The 27174-nt window shown below is 39.6% G+C and overlaps 1 protein-coding gene across 2 annotated transcripts in view; it reads left to right on the forward strand.

Annotated features, from left to right (window-relative positions):
- The window catches only part of hdac7a (histone deacetylase 7a), a 95318-nt gene that overhangs the window by 22310 nt on the left and 45834 nt on the right, over positions 1–27174 (forward strand). For both annotated transcript variants that reach the window (XM_079587511.1, XM_079587510.1), the window contains exon 2: positions 528–596. In XM_079587511.1, coding sequence (XP_079443637.1) covers positions 528–596 — 69 coding nt within the window. The remainder of the gene's footprint in view (positions 1–527; positions 597–27174) is intronic.

Genomic DNA, 27174 nt, shown 5'->3' on the forward strand with positions numbered 1-27174 from the left:
TGGTGAAATTTACGCATATAAGGAATAAAGTTTAGAAACAAAGTGGAAATGAAACCCAAACAGACAAGCAAAGAAACAAATGAAGACCTCTGTCTGAAATAGCCCGTGAGAACCTTTGCAGTTCTCTATGCTGACTCGAGTCTCGAAATGCATCTTCAACTTAAAAAAACTTTCAGTTTGCGTGCAATTTCTTTCAAAACCAAATGCCTTGCTTAACTAAGCAACTGGCGCTTGCGTGGTTTAAAAGCGGCAGTGATGGTGAAAGCTGTCTGTAAGCACACTCACTGTTTGAGTCACAGCTTTACTCTGTGTGAGCCTTGCTTTTTAAATTAATTCATTTTTAAGTTCTTTCTTATTTTAGTCAGTGTTTGCTATAATTAATTAATTCACCAGTTTTGTTGTGTATTGTTTCTGTATTGTGTTGTATTTTGACTGAACGCATGCTCGCCGTGGTAAAGGTGTGTATAGGTGTGCGCGGCAGAAAATGAAAGATCTCACGAACATCTCCACTTCTTCTCGTTCCACAGATGGAAGTTGTGCGGCGGGACTGATCGTCGAGTCGGATCAAAGGGACATTCACTACTGGGGAGTGGCAGGTATGTGGATGCTCCCTTCATTTTTTAGAGGAGTTTCAACTGAACCTTCTCGAGAAGTCTGACATTCCCGTCCCGTGTTGCCTCTACATGAGCGAATAAATAAGCCGTACTAACATAATCTATTTCCCTCATGGACATTCATGGAGTTATAAACGATATAGTGGCGGCCCAGATCCGGCCCACATCTGGCGCGCGTGGAATCCACATGTGGCCCGGATCTGGGCCGACACTACACTCTGTCAAGGCGTATTGAACGACCCTAAATTTCGTTGTACTTTCACAGTGCAATGACAATAAAGGCTACTCAACTCTCTACTCTATGATGAAGTCTCAGTGGACCCCAGGAGTATTGAAATGTGTGGATGTCATTGCATTAAATAACAAAATGGCAAATTAAGTGTACCTGCAAGGAAATGCTTCAGGTTTTCTCAGAAGAAACTGTGTGTGTGTGTGTGTGTGTGTGTGTGTGTGTGTGTGTGTGTGTGTGTGTGTGTGTAATTCTAACAAACAAGGTGATTTCTGGTGTTTGAATGACGTCAGTTCTTAAGTTCACACAGGTGCACTAACCGAGTAACCACAGGTGGAGAGAGTCACATTAACTATCAATGTTTCACATTTGACATCCACTGTGTGCATATTCCTTTTGTCTCCCATTTTTTTATCAGTCCTTCTGATCTACTGTGTACTATAGGCCTACACCACTCTAAAAAATGATGCACTCTAAAAAATAAAACATTGGGTCAACAAAAAAAAATATGTTAACGTTTTCCACTAGAATTTTTCAGTTAAGACTGCTGGCATAATTACATTAATTCAAAGCGATGTTTTGAGTATGGTGAATTACCTTTTAGTCCACAATAAAACGCATTTCTAAGTAACATGAACTTAATAATTTTCAACATGAATGCAAGTAATTAAGTTGATCCAACATAATGTTTTAAGTTAGGTGAAGAAGTTTTTTCCTACCGAAGCTTCAAAGCTCAAAAATGGTATTCGGACCAGCCCTAGTTTTAAATAACACAAATGAAATGACTGACTTTTATAAGGAATTATGTATATTTTTAAACAGCTTTCCAATCACTATTTATCTTTTTAGCACCATTTTTAAATTGTAATATATTTCTCTTTTAAACATACATGTAACATTCATCTTTTAATATATTTCCCTTTCAAAACATTTAAATGAACTATAATATTAATATATAATAATATTAACATAATTAAAGAAGTCGTTTGACATACGTTATAACGAGTCATTAATGTCCTTTAAATTATATGTTTCATATAATAGAACAGAAGCTATATATTGTGAATTTAAACATTTCTCGAGTCGTTTACCAGCGGCAGACGTCAGGAGGACCAGCCGAGGTAAAGGCTGTTCCAGGCGGCTTACATGGGCTCGAGCACCCGGTGATCCCCTGGGTCTCACACAACCTGAAAACGTCCGATCAAATGTTTTAAATAGGCGCTATCTTTATAAATAAACCACAGATTTGAGCTTTAAACAACTACATTCTCGACTGAACAACTCTTAAAACTACATTTCGTGACACAATAACAGTAGTATTTTTAAATTTCCCGCAGCACTTGCCTCTCCCAGAAGAAGCGGATTTCGCCTCGGACGCGCGTCAATTGCGCTCCAAACGCTTGCTTTTTATACGCGTCCATTTCGCTTTGGACGCGCGAATGCATTCAAAATGTTCAAGCGTCAAATTAGACGCGGCAGGCGCGAATTTGACGCGCTATTCACGTCCGGTCTGAACGCACAGTTACATATATCAACACTCAACTCAAATTTCAGAATAAGGACTTCGAGATTTTGGTATTCGGTTACTATACAGTAGGCTATCACCAACAGAATCCTGAGCAAATGCAAATGTGTAATTAAACATAAAATTACTAACCATTCACCAGATTGAGTTTCAACTGTGTGGTCCCACTCGTCGTCTGGCATTGAACATGCATGCGCGCGGAAACTGTGGGCCGTTTACACGTCATCAAATTGTATTTTACATTAGCAGAACTTAAAATTTAATTATTTTTGATTGACTGAAAATGTTAAACTCTGACAAGTCATGATAGTATATTGAATCAATAGGCATAATTTGTGTGTCATCCAAGCTCAATAAAATAACAATTACAAGTAAAAAGTCTAACTGTATCTCAGAACTTGATTTTTTATTTCACAACAATATGTATATTTAAGTAATGACTAAAGGTCCTCTGAATTAGTTTTTAGAGTGTGGGTTGTTTTAACCCAATTTTGGGTCAAATATGGACAAACCCAGCCATTGGGTTACATTTTTAAATTGCATTTTTGATCCAACGTTTGGGTTTGTCCATATTTGATTTAAAATTGGGTTAAAACAACCCAGCATTTTTTAGAGTGTACAGTTCAAAAGTTTGGGCTCGGTACGATGAAAATAAATAAAACTTTTATTCAGCGAGGATGCATGAAATCTGATTCAAATGGACATTGAAAGATTTATATTTCAAAACAAATGCTGTTCTTTTGAACTTCTCAACGAATCCTGAAGTGTTTACGGTTTCCACACAAATATGAAACAGCACATCTTTTAGTGTTTTCAAGATTGATAATAATAATAATAATTAGTAGCCTAATGTTTCTCGAGCATCAAATCAGCATATCAGAATGATTTCTGAAGGATCATGTGAGTCATGATGCTGAAAATTCATATATCACAATAGAAAACTTCTTTTAAATCGTAATATCAAATAAATGCAGCCTTGGTGTAAGAGACTCCTTTCAAAAACATTAAAAAGGCCCCAAACTTTTGAATGGTAGTGTATAATTAGTAATCTGATTAATGCTTTTCATAATCTTACTAATTATAAACAAGTTACACTTGAAATTCAAAATGATCCCATTATTTTAACTCGTAGCCTATCGTGTTTATGGGCCCCCATCAAGTAAAATCTCAACAGAACATGATCATTAATTATTAATTCATGCCAATGACTGAGACATTAAACCCAACACTGATATCTCCAACTAATAAATAATGAAATAAATAGACCACATTCACTGAACAGATTTACCATTATGTCATATTGTAATAAGCCACTCTGGCACAGTTGTTACTATCACTACTTTACATCTATAACTAGTTGTGACTCAGCGGATGCTAGTGTAAACAAACATAAATGCTCTATGCACTTGATATTGCTCGGCATCAGATATTGCTTGGAGCGATAGAGTCCCGTAGCTCGCGCTCGGCTCGGGTTGCGCGCGCCGCGGCGGGCCGAGCGTTTGCGGGGGAAAACAACACGATGAGGTCATGGCCGGTGGCGCGGGGATACAGTTTCAGGGACCCGACACCGCTCATGCTCTTTTGTTCATCGGTAACCGGGCCCCACGGAGCCGCTCGTGAAGCCCGCAGAACGCTCTGTTGTAGAAGTGCCGGGCTTTTGTGTTTCCCTCCATTTGTATCGCCCGTGAGACCCGATGTAGTTTCGTTAGGCTATAGTTTATATTACAGATGATCACGGGGAATGCGACCGAGCTAGTGGGCCTAATCACATTGCGTTCAGTGACTAAACCACAGTTTGTGTAAACTACCTCAGAGTGAATTCCTCTAGAGCGTTTTTTGAAGACATCAGTGGTTTTGACACATAGCCTACATACAACTTCCCCTAAAGCTTTAGTGCATCTTAATGCATTAGAAAGTCTCTCGCTGTCATAATAACCATATAACATAATGCACCTGCATACACATAAAGCACTACACCAGCGTCATGTGTTGGTTATTTGGTTTTCAGGACCCCAAATTCACTGTAAAAAATGATGGTAACACTTTACAATAAGATTCATTAGTTAACATTAGTTAATGTATTAACTAACAATGAACAAAATTTGTTACAGTGTTTATTAATCTTTGTTAATGTTAGTTAATAAAAAATCCAGCTGTTCATTGCTTGTTCATGTTAGTTCACGGTGCTAATGTTAACAAATACAACCTTTGATTTTAATAATGTGAATGTTGAAATCAGTAATTGAAATTACTAATATTAATAAATGCTGTAGTATTGTTTATTCTTAATTCAGGTTAACTAATGTTGTTAACTAATTAACCTTATTATAAAGTGTTACCAAAATTATGAGCAATAAGTTATAAAAACATATGTTTTACTTTGCTTTAACTCATAAAAATATGTTCAGCAACTTCATTCATTTTGTAAGTCAGTTTAATGCAATTTAAGTTGAAATGACTTAATCAATCCAAGTGTTTTGTACTTAAATGGTTTAATATGACTAAATCAACCTGGCTATGTTAGGCGATACCAACACAAATCACTGTCAGGTATAACTATCTCCTCAGGGTAACAACTGCATGTTTGCAAAAAATGTTTTTTACAGTGTACCATTGTGATTTTTTTTCAATGAACCCCCAGTTCATTGAAATAGATTTACCTGTGGGGCAACATAAATGGCCAGGGATATGTGTTATGATGGGACGATGTTCATTGTGAGGTATTTTTTGCATCCCTCCCCCCGTGAGGGGCAGAGGGACAGGAGAGTCAAGCTGACAATAGCGAGATTGTTTTTCAGGGAGCTGCAGTAAAGATCACATTTCCTGTTACTGGCTGAAAGCGGGGTCAGCTGACACCAGCCTCCTTCACCGCTGCGGCTGTCATCACCGCTCAGACGAGGGGGAAAAAGACACTAACAGCTTCAAGGCACAAGTTAACTCTTAACATGTACAAATATCACTCGCACAGCCAGGGTCCAGGCAAAAGCTGTGTTGTAGCGATGCTGACACTGAAGTGATGTGATGCATCGATGAGCAAGGTTGCTTTCGTACCTGTAAATCTGAGCCTTTGTGATTCATCCAGGATGTCACAGTGCCGGCTTCTGAAACATCTTTGATTTTGAGTGTGATTTTTCAGTTCTTCTAAGTGAGGTAACTCTTACCGTGGACTATCCACTCACCAATATCAACGATTTGTAGGTTGTTGTGTTGTTTCCCAATTGCTGGTGTACCAGATGTGGGCCAGATCTGGGCCGACACTATGTTGCTGGGTAGTTTCTGCTCAATTCCATATGTAGATAAGTAGAGATTTTACAAACTATTGGACTATTCAGTTACTCAACGCTTTGAGCCTGTGTTGCTTAGTCATGGATTACATAATTGCATTGTGCTTGTTCTATATGACAACAGCTAGACGTTTTTGGTTTGTAAATTCACGAAGAGTTTCATGTTTTGAGCCAGCAATGACTAGTTGGGGATCATGTGACGTAACTGTGTTTGCTCTATATTGGGAGGGAAATTGAGTTTCCTGTTTAGTAGGGTTTGCGCTGACTAGTTCACTATCTGATTAGTTCTACCACTATTTGATGTTCAGGACCTGTATTGACTAGTCATGCACCACATGATGTTTTGAGCCAGCGTTGACTATCTGTAAATCACTTGACTCCGAGTCCTGTTGCATTTGTTCTATGGCAGCTGGGAGAAATTTCTGTTTTTGATTAGTAAACTGTTGCACTGACTAGTTAAATGGATGGTCCGGAGTAAAATCAACCTAGGGTCCTTTGCACCATGACCTCGAGCCAAACACCCCCCACCAGAAGCCTTTTTTCCTTGGTCGAACAATATTAAAGTTAGAGCTTATTTAGAGAAATCAGCCGAATGTCTTAGTGCAAGCGCTAACAGCTCCAAATATGTATCTCGTAAATTACCCCACTAATAATGTCCATAATGGTACCAAACTTCTATATTAGTGCAAATATGTTCTGTACTCATAAAACGAGACATTGGAAAGTTTGTAAGTACATCATAAGTTTATTAAAATAACACTTGCCTGATGGCTTATGTTACTTCTAAACCGGACGTTAACGGCACTTCTGTGAGTTGAGAAAAGTCAGTAAAAGTCCTGGCAAAGATGTAGTGTGATGACGATCCGAGATCTGCCAGGACTTTTACTGACTTCTCTCAACTCGCAGAAGTGACGTCAACGTCCGGTGTTTGGCTCGAGGTCATGGTGCAAAGGACCCTAGGTTGATTTTACTCCGGACCATCCCTTTAACTAATTGAATAGTAGTTCTATCACCATTTGATGCTTTAGACCTGTATCGTCTAGTCATGTAACACATGACTTCTTCTTTTGTCCTTGTTCTATATGGTGACTATTAGTTTGGCAACTTTTGGCTGTTTTGGGCCTGTGTAGACTAGTTCACTTGACTCAAGTTGCATTTATTCTATATGGTGGCAGCTGGAAGAAATTCCAGTTTTTGGTTAGTAAACTGTTGCACGAACGGTTTCATGTTTTGAGCCAGCGTTGACTCGTTGGGGATCCTGTGACGTAACTGTGTTTGCTCTATATTGGGAGGAAAATGGAGATTCCTGTTTAGTAGGGTTTAGGCTGACTAGTTCACTATCTGATTAGTTCTACCACTATTTGATGTTGTAGACCTAGTCATCCACCACATGACTTCTTTTGTCTTTGTTCTATATGGCGATAGAAAATGCATTTTTGTTTGTTTGTAAATGGTTGCACTGACTAATTAACTAATATATTAGTTCTGCAACTATTTGACTTTTTCGACTAGCAGTGGATCACTTGACTCCTGTTGCATTTGTTCTTGATGACAGGAACTGGAAAATATTTAAGTCTTTTTGGTTAGCAAATAGTTGCACTGGCTAGTTAACTAATCAGTTAGTTGTACCACTATTTGAGGTTTGAGTTTGTGTTGACTAGTTGTGCACCATGTGACTTCCATTGCACAGCAGGAGGAAAACAAATTCATTTTCTCTCTTATGGCGCTTTTCCACTGCATGGTACGGCTCGGTTCGGCTTGATACGGTTCTACTCGGTGCGGAACGGTTCGGCTCGCTTCGCTTTTCCACTGCGTGGTACGACTCGACTCGGTACGGCACGGTTCAGTTCGCTTTAGCTCGGTTGCTTTTCCACTGCAGTTAGTACCGCTTCAAAGTGGGTGGGACTGATCGTTAATAGTTGTGGTTGTTGGTCCGGTGGTAACCGTGTGCGGGTAAGAGCTGTGCTACTTCCGCTCCTCGGCAACCAACGTCTGCACCTCGTCCACTGACCACGATTCAGCCATTTCTTGTTTGATTTTTTAAAAACTTTTTTTTGTCAAGTAAAAACTCTAAAAACAGGTGCTACCTCGTTGGCTGTTGTCTGGCTATTTAAATCTAGCGGGTTTAGTGTCTCGTGTCGCAAATACAATGACGCTGAAGTGACAATTCTGTCTGACCAATCAGTGATCTGCACTGTTTTTACGTCATATTATAGTATCGGTACGGTACGCTTGAAACCTCAACAGAGGTGGTACCATTTAAAGCGAGCCGAAGCGAGCCGTACCGTACCGTACCATGCTGTGGAAATGCGCCATAAGTGAGCCGTACCGAACCGAGCCGTACCGTACCATGCAGTGGAAAAGCGCCATTAGTAAAGGGTTGCTCCTCCAACTTGTCAATGAGTTGCACCACTATTGATTGATATATGACCAGTTAAAGATATCAAGAGAATCTGAAAATAAAAGTGAAACTGAGACACAGAATGGGACGTTGGCCGTCAGACCACTTATTATCATTTACATCCGGTAACTAGTCGATAACTTTTCTGGAGCACTTAGTAAAAAACGAGTCGTCATACAAGCCCCATTGGTTATTCCCTACACTATGAAAACTGTGTCGGCTGAAGCCAGCGTTCTGGAGTCGCTGGGAATGAACTAATCCTGTTTTCCCAGAGCAGCCCACACCGGCCTGCTGTTTTTAGAAGCAAGTTCAACCGAGGTCTGCGAGGATCAGAACGTTGTGTTTGACCCCCTGAATGTTTGGAGACAAGGAAGTGTTCGGACACAAAGGTGCTCATTTGTTAGAGCGCACAGCACAAAAAGAGCTCAGTGAGCCAGTGTGAGTCCGTTTTTGTGTGTGTGTGTATTTGAGGTTACAGGGAATGTTAATGTCCTCCTTCATTGTCGGAGGCTCAGACAGAAGTTCGTGAGGCTGCATATGTATGAGATGTGTTCCTGGCGAATGCTTTCCCAGAATGGTTGTTAAATAAAAAAGAATCCATGGAAAGGGAACGGATAGCTGAGGAAGGGCGAGAGGGAGTGAAGGGCTAAGAGGAAAGAGGGAAATCTGCGTGGAGAGGTGTCATTATGTGCATTTTTGTGTCCACTTGAGAGTTGTTGGAGTTCAAACACTGAATTACACTGTTGAGTGGCGCCATTTTGAGTGTGCAGTAAATTGCGGGTAGACGTAACCTCCTCCGTGCCTGTCTCTCTCAAAAATGGTTTGCACTGTGACCATACCAAGAGCAGAAGTACAATCCAGTTATGCTGTAATGCACCGAACACACTTACGTAGGTCAGATTAATATGCAAACGTGAATGATTGGTCAACGTGTCATTGCGGCAGTAACAAACCTCCATACTCTAGGGGGCGATACAGTCGCCTTTAACTGTCTGTACTTCAATGACACGTCCATGTGAGATATTTCTGAGTGAGTTGGCATGGTGATGTCAACTGAAGAAAAAGCCATTTCAAAGCTGTCACAAGTTATTCAATTTTGATTATAGATTTAAAGACACAATTATTTTTATTTCGGAACAATGATTCATTTATAGTGCGTTTGCTGTACAACGACGTAACTCAATGCTTCACTACCAAAGTACGATGCATCGTTGAAGAAATCAACTATCTAGTCACTGCTTCTAACCACAGGTCGAGAGCTGTCGTTCCAAACACACAACGTTTGCGATGCTGTTTACGAATGTCCGAGAACGATGGTTTCGGGAAACACAGACTCGTTGAACTATGCTGATAGTGACAGAACTTGCGACCAAAGTTGGGTAACAATGCTTTTGGGAAACGCACCCCTGGTCAACTATGTTAAAGAAATATATATGATTATTTTACGTTAACTTTAAGCAAGATGTGTCATTACAGCGCTCCTTGTGGCAACTCTGAGAATGCAACGCGTACTTGTGCTGCGCTATGCATTGTTTTCTTTTCTAGAAATGTGAAATCGAGCTTAACCAAAACATTCACGTTTATATTCACACACTTTTTTTAGGCTTTAGTATTCTCTTCATTAGTGGGACATACCTTTCAAACCATCTCACACACACAGATGTGACCCCACCCGAGGCATCGCTCCTTTACTCCTGCCCTTTCTCCTCTATCATGCTATCTTTTCAACTTCAGACACATTCCTCTCATTGCCCTGGTAAGGCAGTTACTCTTTCTGATAAAATGCAGTAGCTAGCTGTAAAACACACACACACACACACTCGTGCTGATGTGTAGTCGCATCAGCTGACTGGCACGACTCCCACAATCTGCTTATGGCTTTTCAGTCATGTTGTAACACACTTTGGGTTAGAAGCCACATAGAGTAACAAGAAGTCAGCAGTCTGTAGAGAGAACTGAAAAAAAATAATAAAAATGTTTATGATTTCGAATTATCCTAAACTTTGAATGAGAGCTGTGTGACTGCAAAAGCTTTTATGGGCTAATATATGTATTTCCTGCCCACAGCAGTGTTATTATTAGTATTTTGTTATTTATAGTTTATAAATATAGTTTACAAATTGTATTATTTATAGTATTATTTATATACTATAATAATATGTATCATTATTATGCATAAGCTATTATTCTTATATTTTCCGAATTAATCTTAATTTTAGTTTAGTAATTCTGTTTTGTGCTTGTTACATTTTCTTTAGATTATTTAAATATTTCTATTTAGCCTTCATTTATTTTAGTTTCAATTTTAGTTTCAGTAATTTTAGTAATTCAATTTAAACTTATTTATTTCAATTAGTTGCCCAATAGCAAGCAACAAGTTTTTTTTGTGTAAGTTTTCATCTAATATTTGTATTTTATTTCAGCTTTAGTTCAATGACCAAAAATGATTTTTAATAGATGCAGTTTTAGTTAAAGAATATTATCCGGATACGAACAGATTTAGAATGGAATAAGATCTACTTAACATCTACGTTGTTCCTCATAGACAGCAACGGGATCATGTCAGCTGATAACTTTTTTATTTTTTTCAAATAATCAATTGTCTGAACCTTCAGCCGAAACCCTCGAACCACAAACCCTTACACGTTCACCGGACCAATAACACACAGCCTTTAACATTAACATCACACACCGTTTTGTTGTTTCACAATTTGTTTTGAGTTGAGTTAATCTGAGTTAAATTACGTGTGGACTGGCCCGTCATCCCAGAATAACACACTGGCGTTGTTAAAAGTGGAAACCTTCTCCGCCACTGAACGGGAATAATCCATACACTCGTCCTCCCGTACAAGCCATCATCTTCTTGTCGACAGGAGTACACATGCCTTGTGTATCTGCAGATGCTCAAGTATTTGTGACCAGCTATAAATTTAAGAATAGCACACACAGACACACACACACACACACACACACACACACACACACACACACACGACGAGCGTCCCGCGCAGCTGCCGCGGAAGCAACGGGTCTGAATAGCTCAGACAGCTGTGGACTCTGCAGGAACACTCAGGATGAAAACACACCGTATGAATCTCTATATTAGTTGACACTTAAACATTACGCCTCCTGAACTATGGAAGAGTTTCCTATATTCAGCTGACCATTTAATATACTTTATTACTAAATAGAGGAAGAGATATTGTTGCTCTGCTCCAGAACGTGAGCTGGTGTCTGTATATACACTGTAAAAAAACATGTTGGTTTAACTTAAAAAAGCAAGTTACCTTGTTGCCTTAAAATTTTGAGTTCGTTGTAATTAAAAATTTGAGTTAATACAATGCAGAAGAATGTTTTAATAAACAGAAACTCAAAATAGTATGTTATCTTCATTCTTCACACATTAGTTATCGAAGTTGATTTGACAAAAGATAAAAAGTTGTGATAAATCAAGAAAATATTTTTTTATAGTGTATTGGCAGTATTTAAAAAAACTTCATAAGTACGCCTGTGAAAAATAAGTACACTTTAGCATGCTTTTAAGAAGAGCACTTACTATGGAAATAACATACTTTAAAAGAACTGACAAACACAAACATTGGGTAAAAAATGTAATGTAAAAATTTAACCCAACGGCTGGGTTTGTCCATATTTGACCCGAAATTGGGTTGAAACAACCCAGCATTTTTTAGAGTGGTTTGAACTGAATGCAATGTTTTCAGACACTTAATTGCATGATATTTGCAATTAAATGAAAGTGTATATGCTATTAAAGTCCCACTTTAATAGGAATTAAGTATATCTTTATATGTAATTTCATAATTGCGTCTATTGTCTTTGAAATATGGTTGAATGTACTGACAAGAATCTACAATTATGTCACTTCTATTGAAACTTGTATTTAAATACATTTATTATTACACATTTATAATGATGAAGTTGCAATTTAGTGCATATATTTACTTTATATATAATATTGCATAACATCCTTAAATTACTTCACATGTGCTTTAGTATTTGTTAGTCGACACATAAATACAAAAGATTAATACTAATTGATTGTAACGATTTAAAATGTACTTTAACATAAAACCTTTAATTTGGCACTATTACAAAGTGCACTTTTTGAAGAAGTGTCACTCTAGAAAATGCTGGGTTGTTTTAACCCATTTTTGGGTCAAATATGGACAAACCCAGCCATTGGGTTAAATTTTTTAATTGCATTTTTGATCCAACGTTTGGGTTTGTCCATATTTGACCCAAAATTGGGTTAAAACAACCCAGCATTCTTTAGAGTTAAATGTGTTACGAAACATAGTCATGAAAGTGTCTCTCTTTAAGTGCACAACTTAAAAAAAACATTTTGTTAAGATTCACATCAAACCGCACATTTTAAGCACTTCTTTTTCAGAAGGGTTTTTTCACGTAATGCCAGAATATTGATCATGAATGCATCGGAAAATACACTATAAAAATGCTGGGTTGTTTCAACCCATGTTTGGGTCAAATGTGGACAAACCCAAGGTTTAAATAACTTTTTTTAGACTGTAGACGGTTTTGCATGATATGTACAGTATGTGTGTTTTTTTAATAGCTTATTTGAATGTCGGGTTGTTATTTTGGTAACTTGCTTAAGTTAAAGCGAGAGAGAGAGAGAATCATGTCACATTAGGTTTCTCTGAGCTGGAGGAATGGGAAATATCAGGACAGGAGTGATAGATGGCGAGATAAAGAAAGGAAAGCAGATGGTGAGATTAGGAGCGAGCGAAGAACGCAGCGAGAGGGTGTATGTGAATGCGGTCAAATGTTTCTAAAATTGGAGATCCTGTCTTGCACAAGGTCGATTTAGCAACAGTAAAATAGAGAGCGAGAGCGGGAGGCCTATTTAAATGTGTCAACTTATCTCACAGCCGCTTTTGGAAAGTTGATTCACTTTGCCTTCAAATGTAGTGCAAGGGAATGAGAAAACTGAAGATTAGGCTTCTCGAGAATGACGAGAATGCTAAACCTGATACGCGCGTATACATTATCAATAGTAGATATGGCTACGATGAAAATCTATTGAACCTCTTATGAAAACTGCAGAACAGGTCTCAGACTTTTGGACCCCTGCATATGTTACCAGAGGTCTGCAATATGAACGGAAAAACAGACCGGTTTCATGCTTAACTCGTTTTTCCATCTCTACTCCCTGATTAGGGTCTAAACCCTCAGGGCTAATCAGACGCTAGGCTAAGTTAGCCATTACGCAACTGTGAACTCTTCGCACCAAGGGGCTTTTGCGACATATCGGAGGCTTTTTTTTTCTGAATGGCCACATGAGACGGACAGAAATAGCCCTTGCATTTGTCTTGCTTCGCGTTGTTGAAAGGAGTCCAGTTATAAGCTTAGCTTCTTAGCTTGAGGTGAAGCACTGAATGTTCAGTTATGGCACTATAGCTTGCTAAAACAGTTTTGTTTTACAATGCTTGCCTATTCTCTGAACAAACACTTGGAGGAAATCGAGGAAAAAAGTTTGAAATGCGTTTTGTGTGTGTTAGCAACAGAGTAAGCTGTTATTTTGAGGGTATGCTAGCATGTAGCCATGCTAACACGTAGCTTTGTGAGCATTTCGGTCTTGAAACATGAACTGTTTTCTTCTACCTCAATTGAAACTGGCAGCAACAAAAATAGCCGCACACAAGAAGTCACGAACAGGAAACGAAGAGAGCAAACAGGAAGAGTCTCGCTCACTCTTTTTGTCTCTCCTCTGTTGTACGTTTTGCACTCGTAACCAACACCTCTCTCCTCTCTCGCTCTCATTGTTGCACTTTTACATGGCTTCCATGTACACAGAAAGGTCTCTATGGTAACTAGCAGCTCTAACTCTCTCTTCTTTGTGTGTGTGTGTGTGTGTGTGTGTGTGTGTGTGTGTGTGTGTGTGTGTGTGTGTGTGTGTGTGTGTGTGTGTGTGTGTGTGTGTGTGTGTGTGTGTGTGTGTGTGTGTGTGTGTGTGTGTTTATGGGATGGCCCCGAGCACCCTTGGCTCCGAAACCAACGCAGTGTTAAACGTGTGACAAAAAAAAGAGCCAGAATGAAAGAGCAAGACACATACGGGGGTAATATGTGAAAGAGGATGTTGTTGCTGACCAAATGCGACCACTGGGAGCAACAGTACTGACTAATTATAGTTCAGAGAAAGAAAGAGAGAGAAGTGTTGCTTAAGAGTGCAAAAACGGACTTCATCCTCTGGCTATTTATATAAAACTGCAGATTGTTTTTGAGGTAGCCATGGCTGGAGCTGTAATCACCAGTGTTTCCTCAGTCCAACAGGAAACCAAACAATCCAGGCCCTATCGCCAGTGTGCCCAGGGGAGTCAGTGTGTGTGTGTGTGTGTGTGTGTGTGTGTGTGTGTGGCTAATTAAAATGGCTGAGGTCTCCTCTGTTGTTGATTAAACCTCCCCATGTTCTGTGTGTTGTTGGCCTCTGGGGCCTCCGACACTTATTTGCAGCACTTGTAGTGTGGGTAATAATTAGACAAGCAGACAGAAAACTTAAAAAAAAAGAGAGAGAGAGAGAGATAGTCACCAGATGAACTACCAGACTCCAGAATGCATTATTATAGTCGCGCTGTAGTCAATAACTGTATCCCTTAAAACTCATCTTTGATCATCAAAATGACATATTTATAATAAATCTTGAATGTCTTCATGCCTTAATATAGCTTGAATATAACTCGACACCCTTGCCTCATTTAGTATACACGGTTCTATGAATATGCAAATGAGCCCCGCCTCCACTCACTCGCTCAGCTCAGAGATCCACTGGTTGACGATCACACGTTGATCTGATTGGTTACAAGGTAGTTTGTGACGTCAGAAACACCAGCGATTTCAAACCGTGTTTTTGAGACTGCAGTTTTAAGGAGAAAATACTCAGCAATGCTGTCGACTTATGAATTTGCACATGGTTTGTCTTAAAGCATATTAAAAACGCCACATATAAACAACATTAAAAGCTGGAGTTTCACCACAGGGGGACTTTCAAAATAAAGGTTCTCTATAACATCAATGGGACCTTTCTATTCCACAAAAGGTTTTTTATACGCCATTATATGTCATTATGTGTGTGTTCACACTTGTAGGTCGGTTCTCTTGGTTCTTTTGGTCCGGACCAAAAAAGAAAATTATGCATTTATTCCTAGTTCACTGTCATTTTTAACAGCGGACCTATACAGATAAAAAAAAAAAAAAAAGCTTTTATGATGTATATTTTGCGATGGAAATTGTCGAACATCCAAAACAAAGCTTTACTGGGCTAAAAAATCCACTCGTATGTGTGTAGCCTATGTATGATGGAGCCGAGAACTCGCGAAGAGCTTATACCAGCGTCAGGAATCCCTCCGCCACACACACACACATGAAGTTCATGGAGACGCGGTTCTGATCCTGTACTGAACTGTGATGGGCAAGTTTTCTGGAGCATTTTATCCTTTTTAGGGTCACATCTTCTGACATCATGTCATGTTTTTGGTCCGTTTAGTTTAGATATCTGTAGTTCGTATTTAATTCGAATCGCACCAGAGTTGGTTTGGAAGCGGAGCGAGACTCGTCTCGGTCCGCTTGTTCGGTGCGCACCAGGGTTCAGACGGCAGCGTTCACACTTATTCAAATAAACCGCACTAACAGCAATCACACCAGAGTTCGCTTTAATCGATTCGTTTTAACTCTGATGCGGTTCGAATTAAATATGAACGGACCAATGCCATGTAAACGAACCAAAAACAGGATATAATGTCACAAGATGCGACTAAGGGCCGAATGCTCGAGCATGCTTGTTTTTGTGCCCATCACAGTTCAGTACAGGAGCAGAGCCGCGTCTCCTCACTGCAGATCTGAACCAAACCCGTGAACACACTCCACAATCTTCTTCTTACACGCATAAGAAAAACAAATGCATCTTTTAAGACTGGATTACCACATTTTTGATTCACTGGATGATGACCAGTCCGTGCAAAGTTTTTGTTGGTATGCCTTGGACTTGCATAAACCCTGTCTGGACACTTTATATGTTTTTTTTATTTTACACTGACTCATACTATTTGTATTTTTGTTCATTTTTAACACTGTAACTTGTTGCAAAGCATGAACTTCACAGACTGCAATTCAGTGTGAGCAAAAGCTTTTTTTCAAGGTTATTTCATATTTTAAAATTAAATTTTTGGGACATTTTACGGAAGCTTGTTTCCTCCATGGAATAAAAAATACAAAAGGTAATTTTGACTTTTCTATTTTTCTTGAAATTATTTTTTCTCATAATTGTGAGAGATAAACTCACAATTATGAGAAATAACAATTGCAAGAAAAAAAAGTCAGAATTAAGAATTATAAACTTGCAATTGAAAGAAAAAAGCTTCTTTTCATCTCAGAATTGACCCTTCGCAGGGAGCTTGATTGACAGGTGATCTGACCAATCATACTTCGCCATCCGCCATTTTGTCCGACAAAGCAGTCAGGAGAGTTAGTAGATTAACACGGGAGGATTTGAACTTGAGAAGCGAAGTGTACTGAGTAACTTACTGACGCCTTTCCGCGGTTAAAACAACATTCTTTCTTATGTTCATTCATGTTTATTTGATGCTATAAATAACTAGAAGGAAGAGATGATCGGTTCACGAGCGGCTTTAACTGATGACTACAGCGATCTGTCACGACACATTAAAGGTCGGGTATGTGATTTGCAAAACGGCTGGCAGATTTTGAAAATACACAACTCAAATGGTCCTACCTTCTTTCTTTGACTCCACCCATTCAAAGAACATGGACATGGATGGGGGGAGGGGGGGTGTGGTACGACCGATTGATTGACGCACTTACTGTCCAATGATTAGGTGGTCTTGGAAATGATTGGCTGGAGTTTTTCGAGTCCTGCCCGTTCCACAGATGATTAAATTGCTTAATTTTTATTTCAGTGCTTCTAACTCAGTGGCTGTAAGTGGGTTAGGAATAGGATTTTAAGTGGTTTTGAAAAAATGGCCCAAAAAGATAATTACATACCCCACCTTTAAAGAGCCACAAAATGGTATTTATTGTTTACATTTCTTTTTAAAAATGACAGAATTTGAAAGGTGAGACTTTGTTTAATAATATGTTTAATATCAAAAGTAACAGAAAAGTAACCTGGTCTGTCCTGTCTGTCAGTGTGTTGTCATTCTCCTCTCTGCTCCGCGATGTATTTTTCACTGCGTGAGATGGTGTGTGTGTGTGTGTGTGTGTGAGAGAGAGCGGCGTAGCTTGTTGGACATAGCAACAGTAACTAAGGGGGACGGGTCTTTGCGAACTGTCAAATTGTGGTATAATCTCGCAGTTGCGAGTTATAAAGTCCAATTCTAAGAAGTCACAATACTTAGTCACAATAGCCTACTTTTTATTTTATTTTTATTAAGTAGCAGAAACAAGCTTCCATAAAGGCCTAATATGTTTGCCCTTATTTGACAGAAAAGTACAATACAGACAGGAAGTGAGGAGGAGAGAATGCAGTGTTCACCAAACTTTCACCAAAGATGATGTTAATTATAAACATATTTTAAAGACGCTTACCTCAATATGTCATGCAATACTTAGAAGTGTCAGCAAAAAAGAATACAAATCTATTTTTATCTAATATGTGTGCTTATTAAAATATTGCTAGCTTAGCAACATGTTAGCGCAGAGTTAGTGGAATCCAATGTAAGTTGCGTCTCTCAGTGTGAGTATCTCTGTTTAGTGTAGTGCAAAGTGTTTCAAATCCGCCGACAAGCAGTAAATGTGCTTCGGTCGATACAGGAGTATCGATTAACAATTGGGAATCAGGAAACAGAACGCGTTTTTGCGCCTTAAAATGTGAGACGCGAGCAGAATTTATATTTTTCCCGAAAAAACGTGTTTTTATTTATTTATTTGAGCGCCATGTCAACACGAGTGTAATGATCAAAGACATCCGTTTAGCGCACGTTTAGATAGGAAAACAGTGGAAAATCAGCGCAGTTTTGGCGAGTGATGTGACAAAAACACTAGAGCTACTGTGTTTGCCTTGAAAACGCTAGCGTTTTAGCTTTTGACACACCTTGTCAGCATAGATGGGACGTAATGTTCTTGTTATGGTATCTTAAGAGCTGTCTGACAGGACCGCAAGCATGAATGATCCAGTGAAGATGAATGACTCGCATTGGTCAGTTGTTAATTGTTATCGTTCTGGCTGAGCGACACAGCGGAGAAGCAGATCTTTTGCGCTGAAGTGTTTTGAAGCTCGTGTTGCTGATGAATGTTTAAGCGGGGGTGCTCTGGGGTCATCGGACGGAGAACATGAGCAGTTTTGGAAACTCGGGTCGGGACAGTGTGGGAATATTATACTCCGGATGCATTATACATCAGCTTATGTTCCACACCTGACACACACACACACACACACACACACACACACACACACACACACACACACACACACACACACACACTTCAATGCAATGCTTTTCATACTGAGATATTTACTAAAGCCTACCCATAAATCTAACCTCACACAAACCTGTTGACATTATTAGATTTGAAGCAAAATCTAATAAAGCATTTCAAATACTGAGGACCAAATGTCCTCACATGTGGACTTTTGTCTCAGACACTCAAACATGCAGTTGTAGTGCTACAAATTCATACATATAGTGTGTTTTCACACAGTTATAAAAACAAACTCTGTGCCAACTCTTGCACATTCAGTGTCAAAAAACTATATATGAATATTTTTAGAAAACAGGTTCATGAACATACCAAAGTATTTACATAGTCCTGAACACGCAGAGTATTTTAAAGCACACACACATTCACATTACAGTACATATTGCGTGTGTGTGTGTGTGTGTACAAACTCTGAGCTGTGTCGCTGTGCCACTCTCGGGTTACTTGAGCGTCTCGTCCTGTGTTTCTCTGTAAGTCTTGTTCTGTATTTCCAGGCAATAGTCCTGTGGTTACACCAGCAGTGAATGAATCTGAGGCCCGTGCGCTCAGTGCAAGTACGTGAAAGTTAACGCAAGCCATATTGTGGTGCATGTTCATTCTCAGTCTTGCCACAGGGGGCGCTATATCAGAATATATCTTCTTTTACTCTACTATTATGGTCAGTTTTCTGTTTCAAGTCCGATGTGGTCATGGCGGAGCAAGCGATCGCAGGGAGTCTTGCTGAGCAGTTTGTTGAAGTTAGGCAAACTAGCTCACGGTTTGTTTGTTTATTAGAGATGATTCTGGGAATCGCGATCCAATTAAAAAAAATATATATTTTAATTATTATTTTAATTATTATTTAATGAGTTTACAGACTTTTCTGCATTTTAATTAAATCATAAATACTTTTAAAAAAAAATCAAATTAATAACAAAAACAATTGTATGTTACGAATTATTAACTAACTAAATTTAGCTTCAAAAAACAAGCAGATATAAAGTAATAAAGTAAAAAAAAAGAAAAAAATCCGAATCGTTCAAGAGAGAATCACAATGCATCTGAGAATCCAGAAATCCGAGTTCAGACTACGCAATTGTGTCTGTTACGATAGTCACTGTGTCAGATTACACGTTGCTTCCCGTCGTTAACGACTTGCGTGATGTCGTTAAGAAGGCGGAACTAGCGACTGACTTCTGGAAACAAGAGCGTAAACGAACAATGGTTGTACTCGCTTAATGCTAATGCTAGCATGTTTGAAAGCTGTGTACGGAAGAGCTTCTGTGCTCTGATTGGTCAGCGCCACAGATGTGACAGAACGTGTTGTGGAGGACCCGACAAATTAAACATGCTAGTCTTTCCGTCGGGGCGGCGTGAGTTGTCGTCCACTATGACACACTATACGAGATAAAGCGATGGATTCTTGCGTCCCGACGCCCACTGTAGTTTGACTAGAGCTAAAGTATTATGATCTGAGGTTTGATGTTGAATGATCATGTATTGTAAGGTGAGGTCATGCGAGAGTCTGAATTCCCAACACACATTTGCATTGCAGTCCAAACATTTGAAATGCATCTTATTATGTGTTACTATAAACAGACCTGCGTTGGCGATTAAGCAAATCAGTTTCATGGAGAGCGTCCAGTTGCCAAACGTGTGTGTGTGTTAGTGAAAGGATGTCCAATGTGAACTTTTTTGTGTATGTCAATGCATGTACAAATCTAAAAAGGCGTCTCAGTTCAGTAACCAGTGGTGTAGTTCAACACAACAAAGACCCACTCTGCCAACTATTAAATGAACTTCATTGCGCGCATAAACGAACACACACCCTCGTGTGACGCGAGGTATGCGCTTGCCCTCTCGGACGGTTCTTGCTCCATTGGCGGCTGACCGGAGTCCTCTTGAGTTACTTTCTCAGGAGTGTCAGGTTTTCAGATCAGCTCCCCACTCCCATACCCCCCAGCTCTCTCTGAACCTCCAAACACACACACACACACACACACACACACACACACACACACACACACACACACACACACACACACACACACACACACACACACACACACACACACACACACACACACACACACACACACACACACACACACACTCACACTCTGAGAAAGCTTTCATCTCCGGGATCTGAGGAGATATGGATGGCATAACAGAGGTCAGAGCTACGACATGAGAATAGACACTCACAGGCACTTTTCTCAGGCAGTTTATCCAGGAAATATTCTGCGGTAAACACTCACGTTGTCATCTGTGACCCACGGACTGTTACCTCACACAATAATGTTGATTATTCTTTTGTAAAAACAAAACACTTACATTATCTACGTATCATTTCTTAACAATAATACATTTGCGGTGTTGTTTCTAACGTCACACCTTGGTTTTACACTTTTTTTGATATTTCACTGATAAACGACTGCCTTGCGATTCATGTTACAGCAAAGTACAATATTATTACACACATTTTCCTGAAATATGTGTGTCAAACAAGCCTCACAATGCTGCTAATGATCGTGATTTTAAAAAGTGTCACCAATATATGTTCACGATGGTGGGTTACTGCTCATTTTAAAACCAAATGAAAGTCAAGAGTCATTACTACCACATCATTTTATTTACTGGCTGCTGGTTAACCAGCATTTTCTTATAGCTAAATAAGCACTTGAGTAATTCAAGTTGAACTGATTAACTTATATTAGTCCTTTAAATTAAATTTAAATGCCATGTTGGCTGCAAGTCGTCAGTGTGCAGTTTAGTGAAGAACGAACACTTACAGTTTAATCTCCACTGATAATGAACAAACAACGTCAAAGCTTTGTAGATATCTCTCTAGAGGCCCATAACTCAGCTGTGTGTGTGTGTGTGTGTGTGTGTGTGTGTGTGTGTGTGTGTGTGTGTGTGTGTGTGTGTGTGTGTGTGTGTGTGTGTGTGTGTGTGTGTGTGTGTGTGTGTGTGTGTGTGTGTGTGGTCGCTCAACACACTCCTAAGGTTGATGATAGACTACATAGCAGTCAGAGCTTGTTTTCAATCTCTTTGAAGTGCACGCACTCGCACAGATGCTCTGACAGGTCAGGTTCACACACACACACACACACACACACACACACACACACACACACACACACACACACACACACACACACTGATGCCATGGATGAAGTAGCCTACACATACACATCAAACGATGACCACTTTCACTTCTATGAAGCAAGTCGACCACCATATCAAATCAGACCCTTCAAGAATCCATCGTTGTCCTTGTTTCGAGAGGAAACCCCTCTCTTCTTGAACTCTCGCCTGCCCTGAGGAAGTCCGTAGCACATTGCGCCCCTCCTCTGCTGTCAGATGAGCATCACAAACAAAAGTGGGCATTGAAAGGATCGGAGCTAAAAGAGAAGCACACCAGAATACATGCCAATTACGCAGCCTAACATCAACATCTCACGGCGGGGGGGTTTGACCCCGTACAAGCAGATGTCACTCGTTCTGCACTTCCTGTTTTGCTGGCTGGTGTTATTTTCAGATCAGCACACACACTCACAAACACACACAAACCGGCTCTTTTTCTAGGCTCCCAGATTTACAGCGACAGCTTGCCTCCTATTGTTCTCCATTTCCCATTCTGCTGTGACTCAAGCGACATCGCTGGCCAACAGCAGTGTGTGTGTGTGTGTGTGTGTGTGTGTGTGTGTGTGTGTGTGTGTGTGTGTGTGTGTATCTCACACTCGTCCTGACCGTGCAGCTGGTGTTCTTGGACCGGACTCGTTCATGAAGGTCAAGTGGTGTCTCAGCAGCACTGACTGACAAGCCAACATTATCTCACTTTACCAAAATCAGGCTAAAGGGCCGTTCACGCCGAAGTCGAGGACTATAATAGTGACTATGATGTTTAAAGGTACAGGTGTTTTTTTATAAACACTTTTTGTTATTCTGGTTGAAACTCTCTTCACATCCTGACAGCAATCAATAATAGAAGTGGCCTAAATATTAAAACATGTGCATATATCTTCTGTGGAAGTCTTAGGACCACAAAATGTTCGTCCAATCATTGCATGCGGTCCGAATGCTGTGGTTGGATGTCCTAAAGCCTGTATAAGACAGGGAGGCAGGTGTAATGTTTATAGTGTTCATTTATAGCAATTTATAGTGCTGATAATAATTCGTAAGTCCACGAATGGCTTGGGTATGCAGAGCATTTGCAGCTTATAGAAATGCTATTTTGCAAATCTATTTCGAGATTCATTCATTTCTGGTTTGAAATCATTCATTTCTGGGAAGCCGTTTCATTCTGACCGCTCTGTGGTTTGTGGCACTTTCTCATGTCACGTAATGCGTAAATGTTAGACGTTGTCATTGCCGTTGTGCCGTTGCAAGATTGTGTTTCAAAGTCACCAACCCTAAAATGTACATAAACCCCGCCCCCAGAACGCGATTTATTGATTATCAAGACAGAATATGCTAATCAATGACTAGAAGATAACTACACATAGGCTACATAAATTTACCAACTAACCATTCAGAAATGTCCTGTTGCTTATGTTGTCACTTCTTCTTAGTCTCTCCATCTTTCTGATTACAGTTTGAACATAAAAGGCTAAAAGGTTTTGCAGTTTTCAGTGCATGTGTGTGTGAGGTAAAAGGACACAAACTGTTGTAGCTCCGCCCCCTCTGCCGGGAGCAGCAGCTCATTTGCATTTAAAGGGACAGACAAAACTAGGCGTTTTTGCTCACCCTCAAAAAGTGACAACTTTAACATGCTATATAAAAATATCTGTGGGGCATTTTGAGCTAAATCTTCACACACACACTCTGGGGACATCAGAGACTTATTTTACATCTTGTGAAAATGGCATTATACCACCCCTTTAAGAGCGACATGGACACACAAATCAGTTGCGATGTACACAGTGCGGACAGTCAGTAATCTTAGATTGGTTTCCAGTGGGATACACAGATAATCCGATTTGGACTGACTTTTATCCTTTTATCACATTGATAATGTGATATGGCACGGTGCTGTATCTACTTTAAAAAGCATTATTCATTGTTTTTTTTATTTCAATATGGTACCATGTTACAATAATTGTGTTGTAGCAATATAGTATTTTGCCATTGTTTTACATTCCACATTGTAAGGGTTTTTATATCACATAGAGGCCGGTCTCATTTTGGTGACTATACACGGACTAAAAGAGTATTTTATTAAATGACAGGTGATTATAAGATCATTCGGTGAATAATGAATCCATCTTCATTGCCTATATAAGATAATTCTAAATTTCTGCCGTATTATTAAGTCATTTAGTCATGCTTTTCAATTCAAAGAACAAGTAACGAGACAAAGACGGGAATCGAGAGAAGAACAGAAGCCATTGATTGATGTGTGATTACGAGATTGACTTCCTCTAAAGAGCTAGTCACACTTGATTTCAGCTGTAAGCGTTATTTATGATCCATAGAGGTTCTGAAGTTAGTCAGCATCTGATTATAACAGCACGCACCCACACACACACACACACAGATTGACGTACAGCAAGAGTGTGTTGAGAGAGAGGCCTTTTAAACTGGTTGTGCTGGTCGAACAGGTCGGGGTGTGAGAGGGCTGGAAGTGGGAGTGTGTTACACACTGGAACTTGTGTTTTTTTTCTGTCGGAAATAAATGTCTGTCAGTCACTGCTGTGACAAAACACCAAGTTAAGGATTTATTACTTGTCTTACACCATTTCTTTTGAGGAGAGACTGGTCAAAATCCATTGAAAAGGAACATGAGCCAGACTTGGTTTGCTCTTTTGACTTGAGCCGGTAAATAACCACCTAGTGATCTCTCATAGCAACTGCCTAGCACAGTTATGCACTTTAAACACCTTAGCAACTGCATGACAACACCCTGGCATCGCAGTGGCATGTTTAGCACAGGCAAACACCATTCGTCAGTTCAACACAGAACTTTAAGCAAGGACTTTTAAGAGCTAGTTCTTTAGAAAACCTGTTTAATCAACCCGAACAATGCATGGGACTGAAGAACTAATAACGTGACATCTGGAACGTCTTTAATGGTCACAGTTCTCAATAACCAATCCAAGAAGCCTGTACAGTAAACAAGCTAAGGGATTATCTGATCTAATGATGCTGAAGAGAACCGCTGAAGAACGAGTTACAACTCCTTCACACTTTATGTTCTGCATACGTTGCATGAACTAGTGAGATATAGCACACCAAAAAAAACTAAAATTATCTCTGATGTGCCAGCGTTTCTTCCTCACTGCATAATGAGCTGGCAACTACAGGAAGTCATTAAGTTCAGTTAGGTAGTGTGCATCAAGTGTCCCACATCATAGTTTAAATGGTGCCTTGTTCTAAAAATAGTTATTTTAGAGTACCACAGTTACTAATAATATCACTATTAGTATTACTATGATGACTTATTCCGTTATAAACTATCAGATTTACAATTTTCACCTGTTAACCGAAAACAACAAGCCCTTTGAGGGACAAGAGCCGTATACAGAGACCAGAATATCATAGAGACCTGCTTTTATTTCAAGAAATTAAATACTTTTCTAGCAATTATGGTCATTTAATACCATGGTATTTTAATATTCAATGATGTTTCAGAGAATACTATGGCATTACCTTAATACTGTTCAAAAGTTTGAGATCGGTAAGATTTATTGAATCAAAAGTACAAATTAAAATAACTTTTTTTCTTTTCTATTTTCTATTTCTGTGATCAAAGCTGAACTCTTGAGCTGAAGTCTTCAGTGTCACATGATCCTTCAGAAATCATTCTGACATGATGATTTTTTGCTCAATGAATTATTTGATGAATAGAAAGTTAAAAAGAACAGCATTTATTTGAAATAGAAATCATTATAAATGTATTTACTGTCATTTTTTTAATCAATTTATTGTATTTTTTGCTGAATAAACATATTCATTTATTTAAAAAAGACACACTCTGTCTGACCCCAGACTAAATTTACGCATAAACTAAAGTATTTGTGGCAGATTTAACATTTAACGAGTAATTTCAAGCATTTGACAACCAGTTTCGTTTGCAGTCAGTCTTGCGCTTATGTTCACCAACTCACAGTTTCCTTAAAGCAGATTCATACTTGCACATATTTTCCTGCAGACACACAGTCGCACAGCTTTGAAGGAAGATGTCCCACACACACACACACACACACACACTTTTGTGTGCATTCCACTGCACATCTGCTTGTCTGTCACTTCTATTAGTGTATCTGTTGGCCTTGTTTCTGGTGAGTTGGCTTAGATACTATTGTTTGGCTTTCTGTGTAGGAGTACCAAAAATGCTTGCACACACACACACACACACACACACACACACACACACACACACACACACACACACACACACACACACACACACTATTTATGTTTACATACATAGTTCAGTCATGAAAAAAAGCTTTGTTGGCCAACTACGATCGAATTTCCACTGAACTCTATAGGTTACGACGGAACTTGCGACCATAGTTGGCTTTGGGACACACACCCCTGTTTGTTCTGTCTACGTAACCCATTTATTTCCACCCTGAACTGGCTCAACTCAATGCAGCGCTGCGTGTGATTTCTCCGAGCCCTCCACCTTCCCCAGCACCACCTGCCCAGGTCTGCTCGGGGATTCTCCCTGCTCTCCTTGCAGCAGCTTGTGTGCTATTCCCTGTATTCATGTGCATGTTTTGACAGTGGCCTTCCCTCGTGCCAGCAGCAGCAGCGGAGCAGATCTAGTCCGCCAAGACAACGCCTTCGTACATTCCATTCTTATCAACAAATGCTGTTTAATTCACTTCCGAGAGTTGTCATGATTGAACTGTATATATTATACTGTAAATGACCATAACAGGTATTTGAATGATTACCATATTCATATACTATAGTATTGCTTCAAAGAGTACCATGATAGTAGAGTATAGTGCTTTTTTTGTAATAATATTCATATTCGTAGCACTCTAAAGGTCGGGAAACACCATATTGCTCAATTCTGTCTCATTTTCCTCTGGGAGTGTGAGTTCCTTTCCTGGATCTGTCAGCGTTGGGCCGACAGGTCATTTCTCCAAATGCCATGCGCTGCTGAAAGCTGGAATAATCCAGGGTGGAATATAGAAAATGTTCTGTTATCAGGGAAGGGAATGTTGGGGGGGGGATGTGGGAGTCGTGTTATTTCCTGGAATACAGTGGAGCTCTGCGGATCTTGTACGCGTCTGGGTGGGAATATGTTGAGAGCTCAGGGAAGCAAGAACCCAAAACATGTTTGGCATCCAGGGCAGCGCTGCCAAGTTGTTCCTCTTCTCCATTTCAGGATCCTAAAAAGGGGCTGAGGAGATCCTGGACTGTGTCAGAACATGTCAGGACATCCCTCCTCATGTAAACAACTCCAGCGGGTCACTTCTGGCCGTTCTCACGGCACTCCTGTTTACTCGTCTTAACTAGTAGTAAGACGATATTGTTTGTTTTTTTATGGCTGGTGACGATATCTTAGAGAGCAGGGTGGCCGATGGAACACTATATATATATATATATATATATATATATATATATATATATATACACAGTATGAAGACTTCAGATGCAAGAGCTTCTAAGTTAGGGCTGTCAAAAGATTAATTGCATCCAAAATAAAAGTT

This window comes from Phoxinus phoxinus, assembly GCF_949152265.1.
Source record: "Phoxinus phoxinus genome assembly, chromosome: 18".
Lineage (NCBI taxonomy): Eukaryota > Metazoa > Chordata > Actinopteri > Cypriniformes > Leuciscidae > Phoxinus > Phoxinus phoxinus.